Source organism: Vulpes vulpes, chromosome 2, assembly GCF_048418805.1.
Source record: "Vulpes vulpes isolate BD-2025 chromosome 2, VulVul3, whole genome shotgun sequence".
NCBI classification, from domain to species: domain Eukaryota; kingdom Metazoa; phylum Chordata; class Mammalia; order Carnivora; family Canidae; genus Vulpes; species Vulpes vulpes.
Genome location: NC_132781.1, coordinates 161,065,551 through 161,082,737, shown reverse-complemented (window position 1 = coordinate 161,082,737; position 17,187 = coordinate 161,065,551). Strand labels below are relative to the sequence as shown.

The window sequence follows — 17,187 nt, the reverse complement described above, 5'->3', positions numbered from 1 at the left end:
ACCTAAACAAAGAGCTCAAAACCATGAACAGGCAACCTGTCTGCCAAAATACTTGTTAAAGAAAGGCAGCAAAAGACAGACACTCATCCAACACCCAACCAAAAATTACTACATGTGCCAAACGACAAAATAAAAACAAAACCATACTAAGAGAAAAGTTAGTCAACAAAGGAGCAAACTTGGAAATGGCACGTAAGGACAAGAACATTAGAGATGCCTGGGTGGCTCAGTGGCTGAGTGTCTGTCTGCCTTTGGCTTGGATTGTGACCAAGTTCTGCATCAGGCTCCCCACAGGGAGCCTACTTCTCCCTCTGCTTTTGCCTCTCTCTATCTCCCATGAATATATAAATAAAATCTTTAAAAAAATTTAAAAAGCGGGATCCCTTTTGGGTGGCTCGGTGGTTTAGCGCCTGCCTTCGGCCTGGAGCATGACCCTGGGGACCTGGGATCGAGTCCCACGTCGGGCTCCCAGCATGAAGCCTGCTTCTTCCTCTGCCTGTGTCTCTGCCTCTCTCTCTCTCTCTCTCTGTCTAATAAATAAAAATCTTTTAAAAAATTTAAAAAGGACAGTAACATTAAAACTTTAAGAATATTATATTCAATGACTTAAAAAAAAGTAACTGTAACAGAGAAAGAAATGGAAAATAGTCAAAAGAAAAGAAGAAACTTCTAGGAATAAAAAATACAATATATGAAGTGAAAATACCATTGTATGTAATCAATGGCATATTAGAGCATGCAGAAGATTCAGTTAAGATACAGCAACACAAACTATCCAAAATGAAACACAAAGGGGGGAAAAACACTGAAAAAATTTAACAAAGCCTCAGTAACCTCTGGGAAATATCAGAAGGTCTAGCACACGTGGAATTGTAGTCCTGATGTAAAGAGAGAGGGGACCAGATAACCAGATAAAAATCTTAAGAAATAATGATGAAAAATGTTCCCAGTCTCATGAAAAGTATAAACCCAAAGATCCAAAAATCTGAACAAACCAAGCAGGATAAAACACATATATAGAGACAAAACCACACCAAGGTATATCATTTTCATAATCAAATTTGCTGAAAACCAGTGATAATGACTAACGGAAACTATGAATGTCAGAAGACAAAGTATTGGCATCTTTAAAATGCTGAAAGAAAAAAAAAATCAGGGGCGCCTGGGTAGCTCAGTTGGTTAAGCATCTGCCTTCAGCTTGGGTCCTGATCCCAGGGTCCTGGGATGGAATCTAGTTTCTGGCTCCCAGATCAGCAGGGGGCCTGCTTCTCCCTCTTCTGACTCTCCTCTCTGCTTGTCCACACACTCACACACTGTCTAATGAATAAATAAAATCTTATTAAAAAAAAAAAGAAAAGAAAAAATCAACTTGGAATTCTATATGCATGAAAACATCCTTTTGAAAAAAGGGGGAGGGGGCAGTGGTTTAGCGCCGCCTGCAGCCCAGGGCCTGATCCTGGAGACCGGGGATCGAGTCCCATGTCAGGCTCTCTGCATGGAGCCTGCTTCTTCCTCTGCCTGTGTCTCTGCCTCTCTCTCTCTCTCTCTCTGTGTGTGTCTCTATGAATAAATAAATAAAATCTTTAAAAAATAATAAATAAAAATAAAAAAAGGGAGTGGGGACCTGGGTAGCTCAGTTCATTAAGTTTCTGCCTTCAATTCAAGCCGTGATCCTGGGGTCCTGGGATTGAGCCCCACTTCAAGGTTCCTTGCTTGGTGGGGAGTCTGCTTCTTCCTCTGCCGCTCCTCCTGTCTGTTCTCTCTCTCTCTCTCTCTCTCTCTCTCACTAGGTCAAAGAAATAAATAAAAAAAATTTTTTTAAAGAACAGGTTTAATTTATTTATTCATGAGAGACACAGAGAGAGAGAGAGACAGAAACTGGCAGAGGGAAGCCACCTGGGTGCCTGCACGAAAATATCTTTAGAGATAAAAGTGCAGAGGGTGCCTGGCTGGTTCAGTTGAAGAGCATAAGACTCTTTATCTCAGGGTCTTGAGTTTGAGCCCCACATGGGGTGTAGATTACTTAAATAAAACTTTAAAAAACAAAAGAAAAAACTGAAATAAAAATATTTTCAGACAGGCAAGGTGGAAAGAATATAACACCAAAACACCTGCATGACAAGAAATGTTAAAGGTAGTACTTCAGGTGGAAGGATGGCATCAGCTAAAAATTTGGATATACACTAAGAAATGAAGAGCACAGAAAATCATATACGATTAAATACAAGAGACTTCTGTTTTATCACTTTTTAAATTTCCTCAGGGGCACCTGGGTGGCTCAGTGGTTGGGCATCTGCCTTAGGCTCAGGTGGTGATCCCGGGGTCCTGGGATCAAGTCCCACACTGGGCACTCTGCGGAGAGCTTGCTTCTCCCTCTGCTTATATCTCTGCCTCTCTCTTGTGTGTCTCTCATGAATAAATAAATATTTTTAAAAATAAAAAAAATATAAAATTTCCTTAAAAGGTAACAATTTTAGGGGTGCCTGGATGGCACAGGTGGTTTAGAGTCCAACTCTTAGTTTTGGCTCAGGTTGTGATTTCATGGTGAGACTGGCCCCCTGCATCAAGCTTCAGAGTGTGCTTGAGATTCTCTCTCCCTCTCCCCCTTCTGCTCATCTGCACATGCACACTCTTATCTCTCTTTTTTTTTTTTTATCTCTCTCTAATAAATAAATAAATCTCTTCTTTTAAAAAGTCACTGTTGGGATCCCTGGGTGGCGCAGCGGTTTGGCGCCTGCCTTTGGCCCAGGGCGCGATCCTGGAGACCCGGGATCGAATCCCACATCAGGCTCCCGGTGCATGGAGCCTGCTTCTCCCTCTGCCTGTGTCTCTGCCTCTCTTTCTCTCTGTATGACTATCATAAATAAATAAAATTAAAAAAAATAATAATAAAAATAAAAAGTCACTGTTAAAAAAAAAAAACAAAAAAAAATAAAAAAAAAAAATAAAAAGTCACTGTCTAGGGATGCCTGGATGGCTCAGTGGTTGAGCGTCTGCCTTCAGTTCAAAGCATGCCAGGTCCAGGGATCGAGTCCCACACAAGGCTTCTTGAGAGCAGTCCACTTCTCCCTTTATGTCTCAGCCTCTCTGTATGTATCTCTCATGAATAAATAAAATCTTTTAAATAAATAAATAAATAAATAATTAAATAAAAAACCACTGTCTAAAGCAAAATTAATGTATTTTACAGTTTATAACATGTATAGAAGTAAAGTATACATTGTAGAGTTGCCTGGGTGGATCAGTCAGTTGAATGGCTAACTCTTGATTTTGGCTTGGGATAGGATCTCAAGGATGTAAGACTGAAACCACATCAGGCTGCAAACTCAGCATGGAGTCTACTTATCCTTCTCCCTCTGCCACCTCCTTGCACACAAGTGCACTAACAAATAAAATCTTTTTTAAAAAATGTATTATTGTGGGTACCTGGGTGACTCAGTGGGTTAAGCATCTGCCTTCAACTGCTTCTCAGTCTTTTGGCTAAGATCAAGCATCTGCCTTCGACTCAGGTCATGATCCCAGAGTCCTGGGATCGAGCCCCACATGAGGCTCTCTGCTCAGCGGGGAGCCTGCTTCTCCCTCTCTTCCTCTGCCTGCAGCTCCCCTTGCTTGTGCATGTTCTCTCCCTCTCTCTGTCAAATAAAACAAAATCTTTTTTAAAAATTCAAAAAATATAAAGGGGCAAAGAGGCTAAATGTCACAGGAGGAGACAGAAGAAAAACAGCAAGCATTAGAAGGCTACAGTGTCTATATTAATATAGACATCGTAGGCTTCAAAACAATACTAACAAGAAAAAAAAGAGGGACATTTCACAATATTTCACAGTGATAGGTCAATTCACCAAGAAACAATCCTAAAAAAAAAAAAAAAAAAAAAAAGTGTACTCCATCAATAAGAGCTGCAAAATACACGAAGGGAAAAAAGAAAAAAAAAAACACAAATCCAAGACCCAAAAATCAGTGGAAGATGAGTACATATTTATTTGTGAAATGAGAAGATATCTAGAATTTGCTTCAAAATACTCCATCACAGCCCTGCCCAAAAATACAGATAGATGAAATAAGACAGGTAATGTGTCGGTAATTTTTTGAGCCTAAGTGAGGAGTAACAGAGATTCTCTACGGTAGCCTATTTATAAATATATTTGAAATTTTTCTTTACATAAAGTTAAAGAAAGAAAGAAAAAGTGCACCAAACTCTTGTGCACTAATTAACAAAATACTACTGATTAGGGGTTGCTGAGAATAGTGGCAAACAGTGGCCAGAAGAATCCTCAAAACAAAGGTGCCAGAGTAGTTCCGAAAATGTACAGAAACACTTTTGTACACACATGAATAAAATTAAAATGACAAGGAAAATATATCTTGGAATCACAATTGCCTGAAAAAGCTCTATTTAAATTTCTGAGTTCTATTTAAAGGTTTCTTTTAAAAGCCTTCATTCTCTTAGCTAGAAAATGTGGGTAATACCTATCTCATAAAGCCACCGTGAGGACTAAATGCAAATTCTTCAAAAAATATAAAGAATATAGTAACTACTCAAGTGTTTTTTGTACTTTTACATTTCTATTTGCAGAAGTATAGTTAAAGTACAACATTTTAAACAAGCCTGTAGTGTAAGTAAATTTGTTTTACCATATATATCAATTCTTTTACCAGAACATGTATTTCCTTTGAGGAAAGCAGTCTATATACTACAACAACAAATTGGATGATGTTTTTAATAAATACAAAAATGTAAATATATTCAATTGTATTTCAAACTGATTTGGAAAACAGTGTACCCCATATTGTTACACAGGAAGGCAAAGTTATTCAAAGAAAAAGTTGCATCTTACAATCACATACACCAAGAGCTCCAAGTCTAGTAAAGAAATAACCATTGAAAGCATACCACATATTACAAGTCCAAAAGGAGGTAAAACAGTCTCCTAGGATCAGTTGGTTTCACTTATTTTGGTTTCCAATGAGGATAATGCTATCTACAGTCAGAGCTCCTCTGGAGATGTCTTTGTACACACAAAGGATATACAGAGAAATAATAACATATATCTGCAAACATTCTATAATGTCAAGTAATATCCCACAAAAAAAACTTCAAACTGTTATCTTTAAAATTTCCTAAAGGGACGCCTGGATGGCTCAGTCAGTTAAGCATCTGCCTTTGGCTCAGGTCACAATCCCAGGGTCCTGGGATGGAGCCCCACACCGGGGTCCCTGTTCTTGAGGAGTCTGCTTCTCCCTCTACTTCACCCCTCTGCTCCTACGTGCACACACTCTCTCTCTCTTGCCCTCTCTCAAATAATTAAAATCTTAAAAAAATAAAAATTTCCTGAAACTTTTTCATCAGGTAACACTATTCCTTGATTTCCAAATGATTTTAGAATCTCTAGTTTCACTTTGATACAAGCATTTGTTACTGTCACTCTGTACAAATAATTTTCCTATTTCTGCCGAGAATATTTTGTATATAAATAAAAAATACTTTATTTTAAATTTACAATAGCAAACAATTTTCTAATTATAGTCCTTTACAAACAGTATGGAAACTACTGATACAGTAAATCTAGGCAATTTATTTTTACTAATGCTCATTTGCTTGTATTACACACTAGGAAAGAAAATATAGTCTCACTTATTTCCCTCCAAAATGATCTATAGTTGACTTCTTTACTGAAGTATTCCAATTCAGGAAGCCTAATACAACGAAAACTTTAAGATCAGCTCAGCCACAAGTTCTGTTTATAAAATGCAGCAGTACTTGAAGGAAGCCTAGAGTCCCAGTTCTAAGTGTTTAATTTTATAAAGAAAAGTCTACTTAACTAAAATAGATTAGCATAATTATCTTCATTATTACTTCCTATTTGCATAATGCTTTGGCCAGAACCAGGATCTATTTGCAAATTTAAAAGAATTGAAGGAAAAAAATTATTCTTCAGAATTTTTTTTTTAAGATTTTATTTATTCATGAGAGACACAGAGAGAGGCAGAGACATAGGCAGAGACAGAAGCAGGCTCCACGCAGGGAGCCTAACGTGGGACTCAATCCTAGGACTCAGGAAATCACACCCTGAGCCAAAGGCAGACGCTCAACTGCTGAGCCACCCAGGTGTCCCTATTCTTCAGATTTTTTTTTTTTTTTTTAATTCATGAGAGACACACACACACACACACACAGAGAGGCAGAGACATAGGGAGAAGCAGGCTCCATGCAGGGAGCCTGACATGGGACTTGATCCCGGGTCTCCAGGATCACAACCGGGGCTGAAGGCGGCGCTAAACTGCTGAACCACCCAGGCTGCCCCATTCTTCAGACTTTAAACAACACAGTTACACCAATATCTACAAATGTTCTGCTGTCTACCAGAACCTAATTTAGAAAGAAATGCAAAATAACATACATGCATACATCCATTCATACATATATAGATACACACATATTCATCGGGAGTGGCAAAATAAGATTTAGAGGTTAAAAATAATTTAATTATTAATAACATTCACAGGGGTACTGATTTCACATTTGTAATTATCAAGATGTCAGTCATTTACATTGCAAAGATGCAAAGAGTTCCTCGGACTCTTCTATTTATCTTAAATTTTCAAGTTTTCTAGTCAGAATGGACACTGGCAGTTTTTTACATTGCTGAGCCCCCATGGTGGTTTAGCAGGAGTAGCTGTCCAAAAATTAGTTACAGCACTAATGAATACTTTCATTAAATTAATGAAATAATTGATATTTCATTATATATGTTTCATAGAATGTATGTTTTCAGTTTAATGCAGTTTGCATTAACTTTAGACATAAAAAGGGAGATTAGTTAAAAAAAAAAGTTACATACATCAGTAAAGAAAGACATACTTCACCAACTCATCTTTTTAAAGTTTATTTTTAAGTAATCTCTATGCCTAATGAGGGGCTTTAATTCATGAGATCAATAGTTGCACACTCTACCAACTGAGCCGGCCAGGCGTTCCTTCACCAACTCATTTTTTACATCACAAAAACGATTTCATAAAACAGAATCTAATTTGTACAATATTGCCCATTTAAAAATAAAAATTGTCATTTGTTTAAACTGTCAGTTATATTAATACCTACACAATACTATCACTATATAACATTATAAATACATGCATATATACTAAAATATGCAAACATGCATGAGAATGATGAACAAAATTCATTATGGCTATTTTATTTTATTTTTTTATTATTTTTTAAAGATTTTATTCATTTATTCATGAGAGACAAAGAGAGAGAGAGAGAGAGAGAGAGAGAGAGAGACTCAGGCTGAGGGAGAAGCAGGCTTCCTGAAGGAAGCCTGATGTGGGACTCGATCCTGAAACTCCAGGATCATGCCCTGAGCCAAAGGCAAATGCTCAACCCCTGAGCCACCCAGGCATCCCGCATTATGGCTATTTTAGAGAGAGATCAAGGCACTGGGAAAGGGAACACAGCATTTCAACTGCTGTGTCTTTTATTTCCCTTTTTTAAAAAATCTGAAGCAAATATGGCAAAAGGACAAACCTGATCAAGCTAGTTGAAACATTACAATTTATTGCCCTTAAAAATATTTTTCTGGGGGCTGCCCCGGTGGCTCAGGGGTTTAGCGCCGCCTTCAGCCCAGGGAGTGATACTGGAGATGTGGGATCAAATCCCACGTCGGGCTCCCTGCATGGGGCCTGCTTCTCCCTCTGCCTGTGTCTCTGCCTCTATCTCTCTGGGTCTCTCATGAATAAATAAAATCTTTAAAAAAATGAAAAAAAAATTAAACTTCAAGAAGAATCAATTTTATGTAGGAAAGACAAAAAATTGCTAGGAAAGAGGTTTTTATTTTTTTAAAGATTTTATTTATTTATTTATTCATGAGAAACAGAGACAGAGAGGTAGAGACACAGGCAGAGGGAGAAGCAGGCTCTCCACACAGGGAGCCCCATGTGGGACTCGATCCCAGGACCCCGGGATCACGCCCTGGGCCGAAGGCAGCGCTAAACCAACGAGCCACTCAGGCTGCCCAAGAGGTTTGTTTTTTAAAAGAAATATATTATTTATTCTCTGTAAGAATAGAGAATTCTTACTGGTTACTGGTTACATAAACATGTGAAGGGGATCCCTGGGCAGCTCAGCGGTTTGGTGCCTGCCTCGGCCCATGGCCTGATCCTGGAGTCCTGGGATCGAGTCCCACGTCGGACTCCCTGCATAGAGCCTGCTTCTCCCTCTGCCTGTGTCTCTGCCTCTCTCTCTCTCTCTCTCTCTCTGTCTCTCATGAATAAATAAATAAAATCTTTTTTTTAATGTGAATATACTTAATGCCACTAAACTATATACTTAAAATAGCTAAAATGGCTAATTTTATGTTATGTATGTTCACCACAATAAAATAAAAAAGTATTATGAGTCAGGCCAGTTTAAATTGAAGGAAGATAATATTTTTACAGGTAAAAACTAAGGACAAAAGTTCTAAATGGAAATTTCTGCTTAATAACAGAAATCCAAAACTGAAAGCACAGCTGACTGGCACACTAATGTAATTCGATTTCAGTCATGGATCAAAAAATATGAAAAATGGCACAAGAGAAAAAAATTTTTTTTTTTTAATTTTTATTTATTTATGATAGTCACAGAGAGAGAGAGGCAGAGACACAGGCAGAGGGAGAAGCAGGCTCCATGCACCGGGAACCCGATGTGGGATTCGATCCGGGGTCTCCAGGATCGTGCCCTGGGCCAAAGGCCGGCGCCAAACCGCTGCGCCACCCAGGGATCCCGAGAAAAAAAATTTTAAGATTACACTGCCATCATGCCTATGGACAAACAGAAGTGAAATAGCAAAGCTTGAATTTATTTTGAAGAACAAATTTCAGAGATTTTCCAACTTCATATTACTATTTTGATTCCTTAAATTCAGTTTAATCCTTGATGACTATATATTCCGTTTGGTCTCTACTACCTCTCTACTACCTCATTCTGAGGTTTCTTTCTCCTTTCATACTCTAAATGTGGAGGTGGCTCTTAAAATTCCATTTTGCCTTCTCTTTCCTTGCTACGTTTTCTCCTTAGGCAATCACACGGTTTCAAATATAAATGCTAAGAGAATGACTCACTAGATCATTCGATCCTTGAGCATACAGATTGTCGTATTCATCAAATGTGTGCAGCAAAGGCAGATTCAATTAAACATTTGTTCAGATGGACAGGCAAATCACTCCACAACTTATCTGTAGGCCTGATTCTCCTGAACTGCATTTCCCCATCTTCATACTGGACATTTCCCCATCTTCATACTGGACATTCTCCCCATACTGTTTATCTTCCCCATTTACCTGACCTAAAATCTAGCAGTCATCTTTTACTTTTATTTTTCTCTTTCCTCCCACATCTAATTAGTTGTCAAACATCTCCTGAATTCAGGGCATCTGGGTTGCTCAGTTGGTTAAGAGCTCAATTCTTGATTTTGGCTCATACGGTAATCTCAGCACAGAGTCGGCTTGAGATTCTCTCTCCTCTCACTCTGCCCCTCTCCCCCCACTCTCTAAAAAAAATAAATAAATCTTTTAAAAAACAAAATAAACATCCCCCACATTCACTCTTGTTCTAACTTTTCTCCACTGCTGCCCTAGAGGCCCAAATCATCTTTCTTTTTTTTAAGGTTTATTTATTTGATACAGAGAGAGAGAACACAAAGAGGGGGAGAGGCAGAGGGAGGGGGAAGTAGACTCCCTGCTCCAAACCTGACAAGGGGCTCAATTTCAGGACCCTGAGATCATGACCCAAGGCAAAAGCAGATGCTTAACTGACTGAGCCACCCAGGAACCCCAGGCCCAAGTCATTTCCTAGCTAATCTACTATAATAAAGAAGAGCTGATTTTTCACTGCTAACTCCTTCCTTGGCCGATTTCTTCTTCTTCTTCTTTTTAAAGTAATCTACACCCAATGTGGGGCTCAAACTCATGACCTTGAGGTCAAGAGTCGCACACTCCACTAAGCCACCCACGCATCCCTCCAATTTGTTCTTTATTTCAGGATTAATTTTTATGGTGCAAACCTGGATCAAAAACTTTCATCAAGTGGGGGATGGGCTGAAATAAAGGGATTAAAAGATACAAACTTCAAAAATACAAAAATAACTCAGGGCACCTACCTTTGGTTAGTCATCTGCCTTCAGCTCAGGTCATGATCCCAGAGTCCTGGGATTGAGTCCCGCATCAGGCTCTCTGCTCAGTGGGGAGCCTGCCTCTCCCTCTCCCAGTGCCCCTCCCCCTCATTTTCTCTCTCTCTACCTCTCAAATAAATAAAATCTTTAAATAAGTAAATAAGTCACAGAGATGAAAAGTACAGCATAAGGAATATAGCCAGTAATTTGTAGTAGTTTTGTACAGGGACAGATGGTGGTGACTACACTTATTGTGGATAAGCACTGAGTAATGTACAGAATCAAATCAACATTGCACACCTGAAACTAGTATGACATTGTATGTTAATTATACTTCAGTAAAAAAACTGATTACTAAATGTTTTTTCTTTAATATTCAAGCTCTTTAGTATTCCATTTATCTTAAATTTTAAGATACACATAACATAGGACGTTTTAATCATTTTAAGTATATATTTCAATGGCAAAAGTGCATTCACATGGTACAAACATCACTACTATTCATCTCCAAACATCATCATCCCAAACAGAAATTCCATACCCATTAAGCACAAACTCCACATTTCTCCCCTCCTCTCAGCCCCCAGTAAACCCCGCCCAACTTTGTCTCTATGAATTGGACTGCTCATATAGTTAGAATGACACCGTATTTTTCCTTCTGTGTCTGGCTTATTTCCATTAGTGTAACATCTTCAATCTTCATCCATGTGGTAGTATCTGTCAGAATTTCGTTCCTTTCTAAGGCTGAATAATATTCCATTATACAGAATACTGTAATATTGTATTTTAATATTCATCCCTCAATGGACATTTGGGTTCTTTTCTCCTCTAGGCTACTGTGAATATGCTATTATGGATGCTGGTGCACAAATATCTGTCTGAATTCCTGCTTCAATGTTTATGGATATATATCTAGGTGTGGAATCGCTAAATCAAATGGTAATTCTAGATTTTATTTTTTGAGGAATTGGTTTCCACAGCTAGCATAATTCTTCAAAGTCATCATAATCTGGGTCAAATCTCACTTTTTGTGTGCCTCTCCCACTGTAGCCTAGTCCTCTATCACTCCGACAAACTGTATTTCCATAGAGCCCTCTTCCTCCTATCTCTGTGATCGCTTGTCCTTGATGCTATTTGGGATACAATTTCATATGTGCAAACCTGCCTATCCTGAAGGCTGGCTCAAGCACCACCTGCTCCAGAAAACCTTCCCCGACTTCTCCAAATACAAGGAATCATTTTTTCTAAATTCCCTTTAAATTTCCTTTTCAGGGATCCCTGGGTGGCACAGCGGTTTAGCGCCTGCCTTTGGCCCAGGGCGCGATCCTGGAGACCCCGGATCGAATCCCACGTCGGGCTCCTGGTGCATGGAGCCTGCTTCTCCCTCTGCCTTTGTCTCTGCCTCTCTCTGTCTCTCTGTGTGACTATCATAAATATATAAATTAAAAAAAAATTTCCTTTTCACTTTCCACCATATGTAATAAGGTGACCCACCAAGTATGGGTCATATGTGTAATGTCTACTACCTTCAGTAACTAACAGGTAGTAGATAATGAATAAGTGAACAGAATGGATTAATGACAAAGAATAAAGATAAAATACAACTCAAAATTTCCAATTAAGTTGAAGTCTGTGAAGGAAAACTAAACCATACATGTTAAAATCTTTTTCTTTTTTCTTTTTTTTATTTATGATAGTCACACAGAGAGAGAGGCAGAGACACAAGCAGAGGGAGAAGCAGGCTCCATGCCCAGAGCCCAACGTGGGACTCGATCCCAGGACTCCAGGATTGCGCACTGGGCCAAAGGCAGGCACCAAACTGCTGCGCCACCCAGGGATCCCCAAAATCTTTTTTTTTTTTTAAGATTTTATTTATTTATTCATGAGAGACAGAGAGACAGACAGAAACATAGGCAGAGGCAGAAGCAAGTTCCCTGCAGGGAGCCTGATGCAGAACTCAATCCCAGGATCCAGGGATCATGACCTGAGCCGAAGGCAGACGCTCAACCACTGAACCATCCAGGGGTCCCTGTTAAAATATTTATTTATTTATTTATTTATTTATTTATTTATTTATTTATTTATTTATTTATTTATTTTTAAGATTTTATTTTTATTTATTCAGAGAGACACACAGAGAGAGAAAGAGAGACGCAGAGACACAGGCAGAGGGACCATGCAGGGAGCCTGAGGTGGGACTCGATCCCGGGTCTCCAGGATCACACCCTGGGCTGCAGGCAGCACTAAACCAGTGCGCCACCTGGGCTGCCCTAAAATATTTTTGTAAAGGTTATCTGTTAACATTTTATTTTATTTTTTTTTAATATTTTTATTTATTTATGATAGTCACACACAGAGAGAGAGAGAGAGAGAGAGGCAGAGACATAGGCAGAGGGAGAAGCAGGCTCCATGCACCGGGAACCCGATGTGGGATTCGATCCCGGGTCTCTAGCATCGCGCCCTGGGCCAAAGGCAGGAGCCAAACCGCTGCGCCACCCAGGGATCCCCTTTTTTTTTTTTTTTAAATATTTTTTCTGTCAACATTTTAAATGCACATGCCAGATGACCCAGACATTCTACTAGAAATATGTCTGAAATAAACCTTGGCACATTGTGAAAAGGATGTTCAATGCAGTACTGTTTTAACAGAAGAAAAAGGAAAGAAAGAAAACAAGCTCAATGTCCATTCACAGGAGAGTAGATAAATTATGATACAATCATAATCCTAAGCAGCTGTTAAAAATGAGGTGGAACTATATGTACTAATTTACACTCTACAACATATTGTGAAATTCAAAAAGCCGTATCTGCCTAAAAATGTGAAGATGAATTTTTTTGTACCCACAGAAGAAGTTTCATTTCAAACTGTTAAAAGTAGTTATCTATGGCAGTTTGTAAAAAGGATTTGCTTTTGTGAACTGGTTACAGCAAGCATCTGTTCTTTAATTTTTAAAAATGTCTTCCAAATTTTCAGTAAATTCATCTTGGTTCCAATTTTTAAATGTAAAAATGCATATTTAAAAGAATGTTCTATAGTCTAATTAAGAAAAAAAGATACTCAGGATATTTTATAATATTCCTACCAAAAATAAATATAAGAAAATTAGCAATTTTGTAATATTCAGAATCAAAGTGCTGAGTGGTTTACATATTACAACTGTGTAGCTTTATTTATTTTTTAAGATTTTATTTTTTTATTCATGAAAGACACAGAGAGAGGCAGAGACACAGGCAGAGGGAGAAGCAGGCTCCACACGGGGAGCCCGATGTGGGACTCAATCCCGGGACTCCAGGATCAGGCCCTGGGCCAAATGCAGGCACTAAACCGCTGAGCCAGGGATCCCTGGGTGGCTCAGTGGTTGAGCACCTGCCTTCAGGTTGAGCTCCCTGCACGGAGCCTGCTTCTCTCTCTGCCTATGTCTCTGCCTCTCTCTCTCTCTCTCTCTCTCTCTCTCTCTCTGTCTCTGTGTCTCTCATGAATAAATAAATAAAATCTTTAAAAAAAAAAAAAAAAAAAAAAACGCTGAGCCACCCAGGGATCCCACAACTGTGTAGCTTTTTTTTTTTTTTTCCTGTGTGGCTTTAAATAGGGGGAAAACAAACTGCATTAATGGATGTTCTCTATAGACAACTAAATATCAGGGTTGAACACTATAGCTAAAATTGTTCAAAACTTGTCAGACTTTTTTGGGCTTAATTACTTAAAACTGAGCAAAAGACAACAACAAAGAACACATAAAGTATGGCTCCATTTATGTAAAGTTGACAAACAGGCAAAACTAAACCACTGCTTAAAGATATACATGCAGGTGATAATACTATCAAGAAAAGCAAATAAATTATCACAAAAGACAAAACAGTGGTTACTTCCAAGAGATAAATGGATGTCACAAAAGAAGAGTACACTGAAAGCACCTCTGAGGCACTAGTAATATTTTTTTTCTTGATTTGGTTGGTGGTTATACAGGTGTTGCTTATAATTATTTTAAAATACATATGTTTTATGCATTTTTCTGAATGTCTCACAATAGTTAAAAATCTAGCAGAATTCAACCTCTAACACTATTTAATAACATGTAAAGACTTCTGCAGTTGAACTTTTACTCTAAACACCTGCTCGTATATTTTACCTAAAATAGTTTCAGGGACACCTAGCTGGCTCACTCAGTGGAGCTTGTGACTCTTGATCTCAAGTTTGTGAGTTCAGGCCCAAGTTTTTACTTAAAAATAAAATCTTGGGGGGATCCCTGAGTGGCTCAGTGGTTTAGCGCCTGCCTTTGGCCCAGGGCGTGATACTGGAGTCCTGGGATAGAGTCCCACATCAGGCTCCCTGCATGGGGCCTGCTCTTCCCTCTGCCTGCGTCTCTGCTTCTCTCTCTCTCTCATGAATAAATAAATTAAATTTAAAAAAATAAATAAAATCTTGGGGTGCCTGGGTGGCTCAGTTGGTTAAGTGCTGACTCTTGATTTTGGCTTAGGTCATGATCTTGGGGTCGTGTGGGAGGGCACCTGTTGAGCTCTGAGCTCAGTAGGGAGTTTGCTTGAGGATTCTCTCTCCCTCTGCCTCAGTCTCTCCCCCCACTCATGTGTGCACTGATAATTTTTTAAAATAAAATCTTTAAAAATAAATACAATAGTTTCAGCTAATAGTGCACAGCAAAAATCAACCTGCCAAAAGGTAAAAAGAGACACCCAATTATTAGGAACTCAGGCAAAAAAGAGGAAATCTCTCACTGGCAATTTCTTAAGGTTCCAATGCTTCTCAAGTTTTAATGTGGATCTCATTAAACTACAGATTTGGATTCAGTAGGCCTAGAGTGAGACCTGACATTCTGCATTCTAACTCTGGTGATGCCAATGCTATTGCCTGTCTATGGACTCAGAATATAAAGTTCTTAAGTAACTATTAAAATGTGGCTGGTCTCAGAATGATTAAAGAAAAGGGAATCAAAGAGGAACACAAACCATAGAAAACTATAGGAAACAACTGAGGGTTGCTGCTGGGGCAGTAGGTGGGGGGATGGGGTAACTGAGTGATAGCCATAAGGAGGGCATTTGATGTGATGAGCGCTAGGTGTTATATGCAACTGATGAATCACTAAACTCTACCCCTGAAACTAATAAAACACTATATATTAATTAACTGAATTTAAATTTTAAAAAAGGGAATCTGGGCAGCCTGGGTGGCTTACTGGTTTGGCGTTGCCTTCGGCCCAGGGCATGATCCTGAAGACACGGGATTGAGTTCCATGTCGAGCTCCTTGCATGGAGCCTGCTTCTCCTTCTGCCTGTGTCTCTGCCTCTCTCTCTCCCTGTGTCTCTCATGAATAAATAAATAAAATCTTAAAAAAAAGGAAAAAAAAGAGAATCAACAGTTATTGAGAGTATGTGCCAGCTGCTTTATTTCATTTAATCCTTACGTCAACTCTATGAGGGGCATATTATCAGTCCATGTTTGGAGGATAACAGGGTTCAGATAAATTAATTTGCCCAGGATTACATAGCTTTGTAAAAAGAGGAACCAGAATTTGAATCGAATTCTATGATTCCATTTTTTAAAAGGAGAGTATAAATCAGGCTTCGAAATTAATTTAAAATAATTCTCAAAAAATAACTCTAACATGTTCCATTTCACAGTATCTTGCATACAGACTTTTATCTTCCCCCATTAGTTCATTCTTCAAATTAGCCTTCCCTTTATTGTTATTCCCTCTGTTATGATGCTGCTCATTGTTATTTAAACTACTATAGTTAACATGTATCTAACATCTAACTTCCCTGATTTTATTCTCTGGCCCCATCAATCTATTTGGAAGTCTCTACAAAGTAGTGCTTTTAAAACTTGACCTGACATTCTCATTTACATGCTTCTATGTCTTGCATGCTTCACTGAGCAATAGCTTTAAAATATGTCTAACAGGGACGCCTGGGTGGCTCAGGACGTGAACCTGGAGTTCCGGAATCGAGTACCACATTGGGCTCCTGCAGGGAGCTGCTTCTCCTCCTTCTGCCTATGTCTCTGCCTCTCTCTATGTCTCTCCTGAATAAATAAATAAAATCTTTTTAAAAATAAAAAATAATAAAATAATAAAATATGGCTAATAAAATTTCTAGAAAAATATATTATAGTAGGAGATCTTAGAGATTACAGAACAATCGAACCCTTTAAACGATAAGGAGAAACTGAAGTCAGAAAACATGCAACTTCCTAAGGTTGTGCAGGTAATTGTTGGCAAAACAGAACCTGTGTCTTTTGTTTTTCAGCTCAGTGCTCCTTCTAACACATCATACCAAAATCTACTTTCAAAAGAGTGGCAGTAAAGCATTACTTATTGATATTTATCAAAGACTAGCTAGATGAACAAATCCAGCACATCCACGCAACAAAACTGCAAAAAAGATGAAGGATTACCTCTGTTCCAGTATGGCATGATTTCCTAGATACAGCAAGAGAGAAAGGTGCTGAACAGTGTACATACTATGACAACCTTTCGTGTAAAAAAGAAGAAAAATGAATATATGCAGATATTTGCTTATTCTTTTTTTTAAGATTTTATTTATTTATTCATGATAGACACACAGAGAGAAAGAGAGGCAGAGACACAGGCAGAGGGAGAAGCAGGCTCCCGGCATGGAGCCCGACACAGGACTTGATCCCGGGACTCCAGGATCGCGCCCTGGGCCAAAGGCAGGCGCTAAACCACTGAGCCACCCAGGGATCCCAATATTTGCTTATTCTTGCAAAAAGAAACACTGAAAGGATAAACCAAAAACTAACAAAAATTAGGAGAGTCCAAGTACCAACGATGTAGCACATCATGGCAACCACTCCTCGTGGTCCCAGCTCTGAAAGTGGCAGCAGGACTTCATCCTTCCTCCATATTCTTTAAAAGTTCTGGTAAAGGAATGCCTGGGTGGCTCAGCAGTTGGGCATCTGCCTTTGGCTCAGGTTGTGATCCTGGAGTCCTGGGATCAAGTCCCACATTGGGCTCCCTAAATGGAGCCTGCTTTTCCCTCTGCCTCTCTCTCTCTC

At 38.9% G+C, this 17,187-nt stretch overlaps 1 protein-coding gene across 4 annotated transcripts in view; it reads right to left on the bottom strand.

Moving 5' to 3' along the window:
• The window catches only part of FBXO42 (F-box protein 42), a 104,694-nt gene that overhangs the window by 76,255 nt on the left and 11,252 nt on the right, over positions 1-17,187 (bottom strand). Inside the window, exon 1 of one of the 4 annotated variants that reach the window (XM_072751099.1) lies at positions 15,347-15,496. The exons of the other annotated variants lie outside the window; for them this stretch is intronic. Within the exon in view, the coding sequence (XP_072607200.1) occupies positions 15,347-15,421 (75 nt within the window). The 5' untranslated portion in view covers positions 15,422-15,496. Of the gene's footprint in view, positions 1-15,346; positions 15,497-17,187 lie in introns of those variants that run through there. 4 annotated transcript variants of the gene reach the window in all.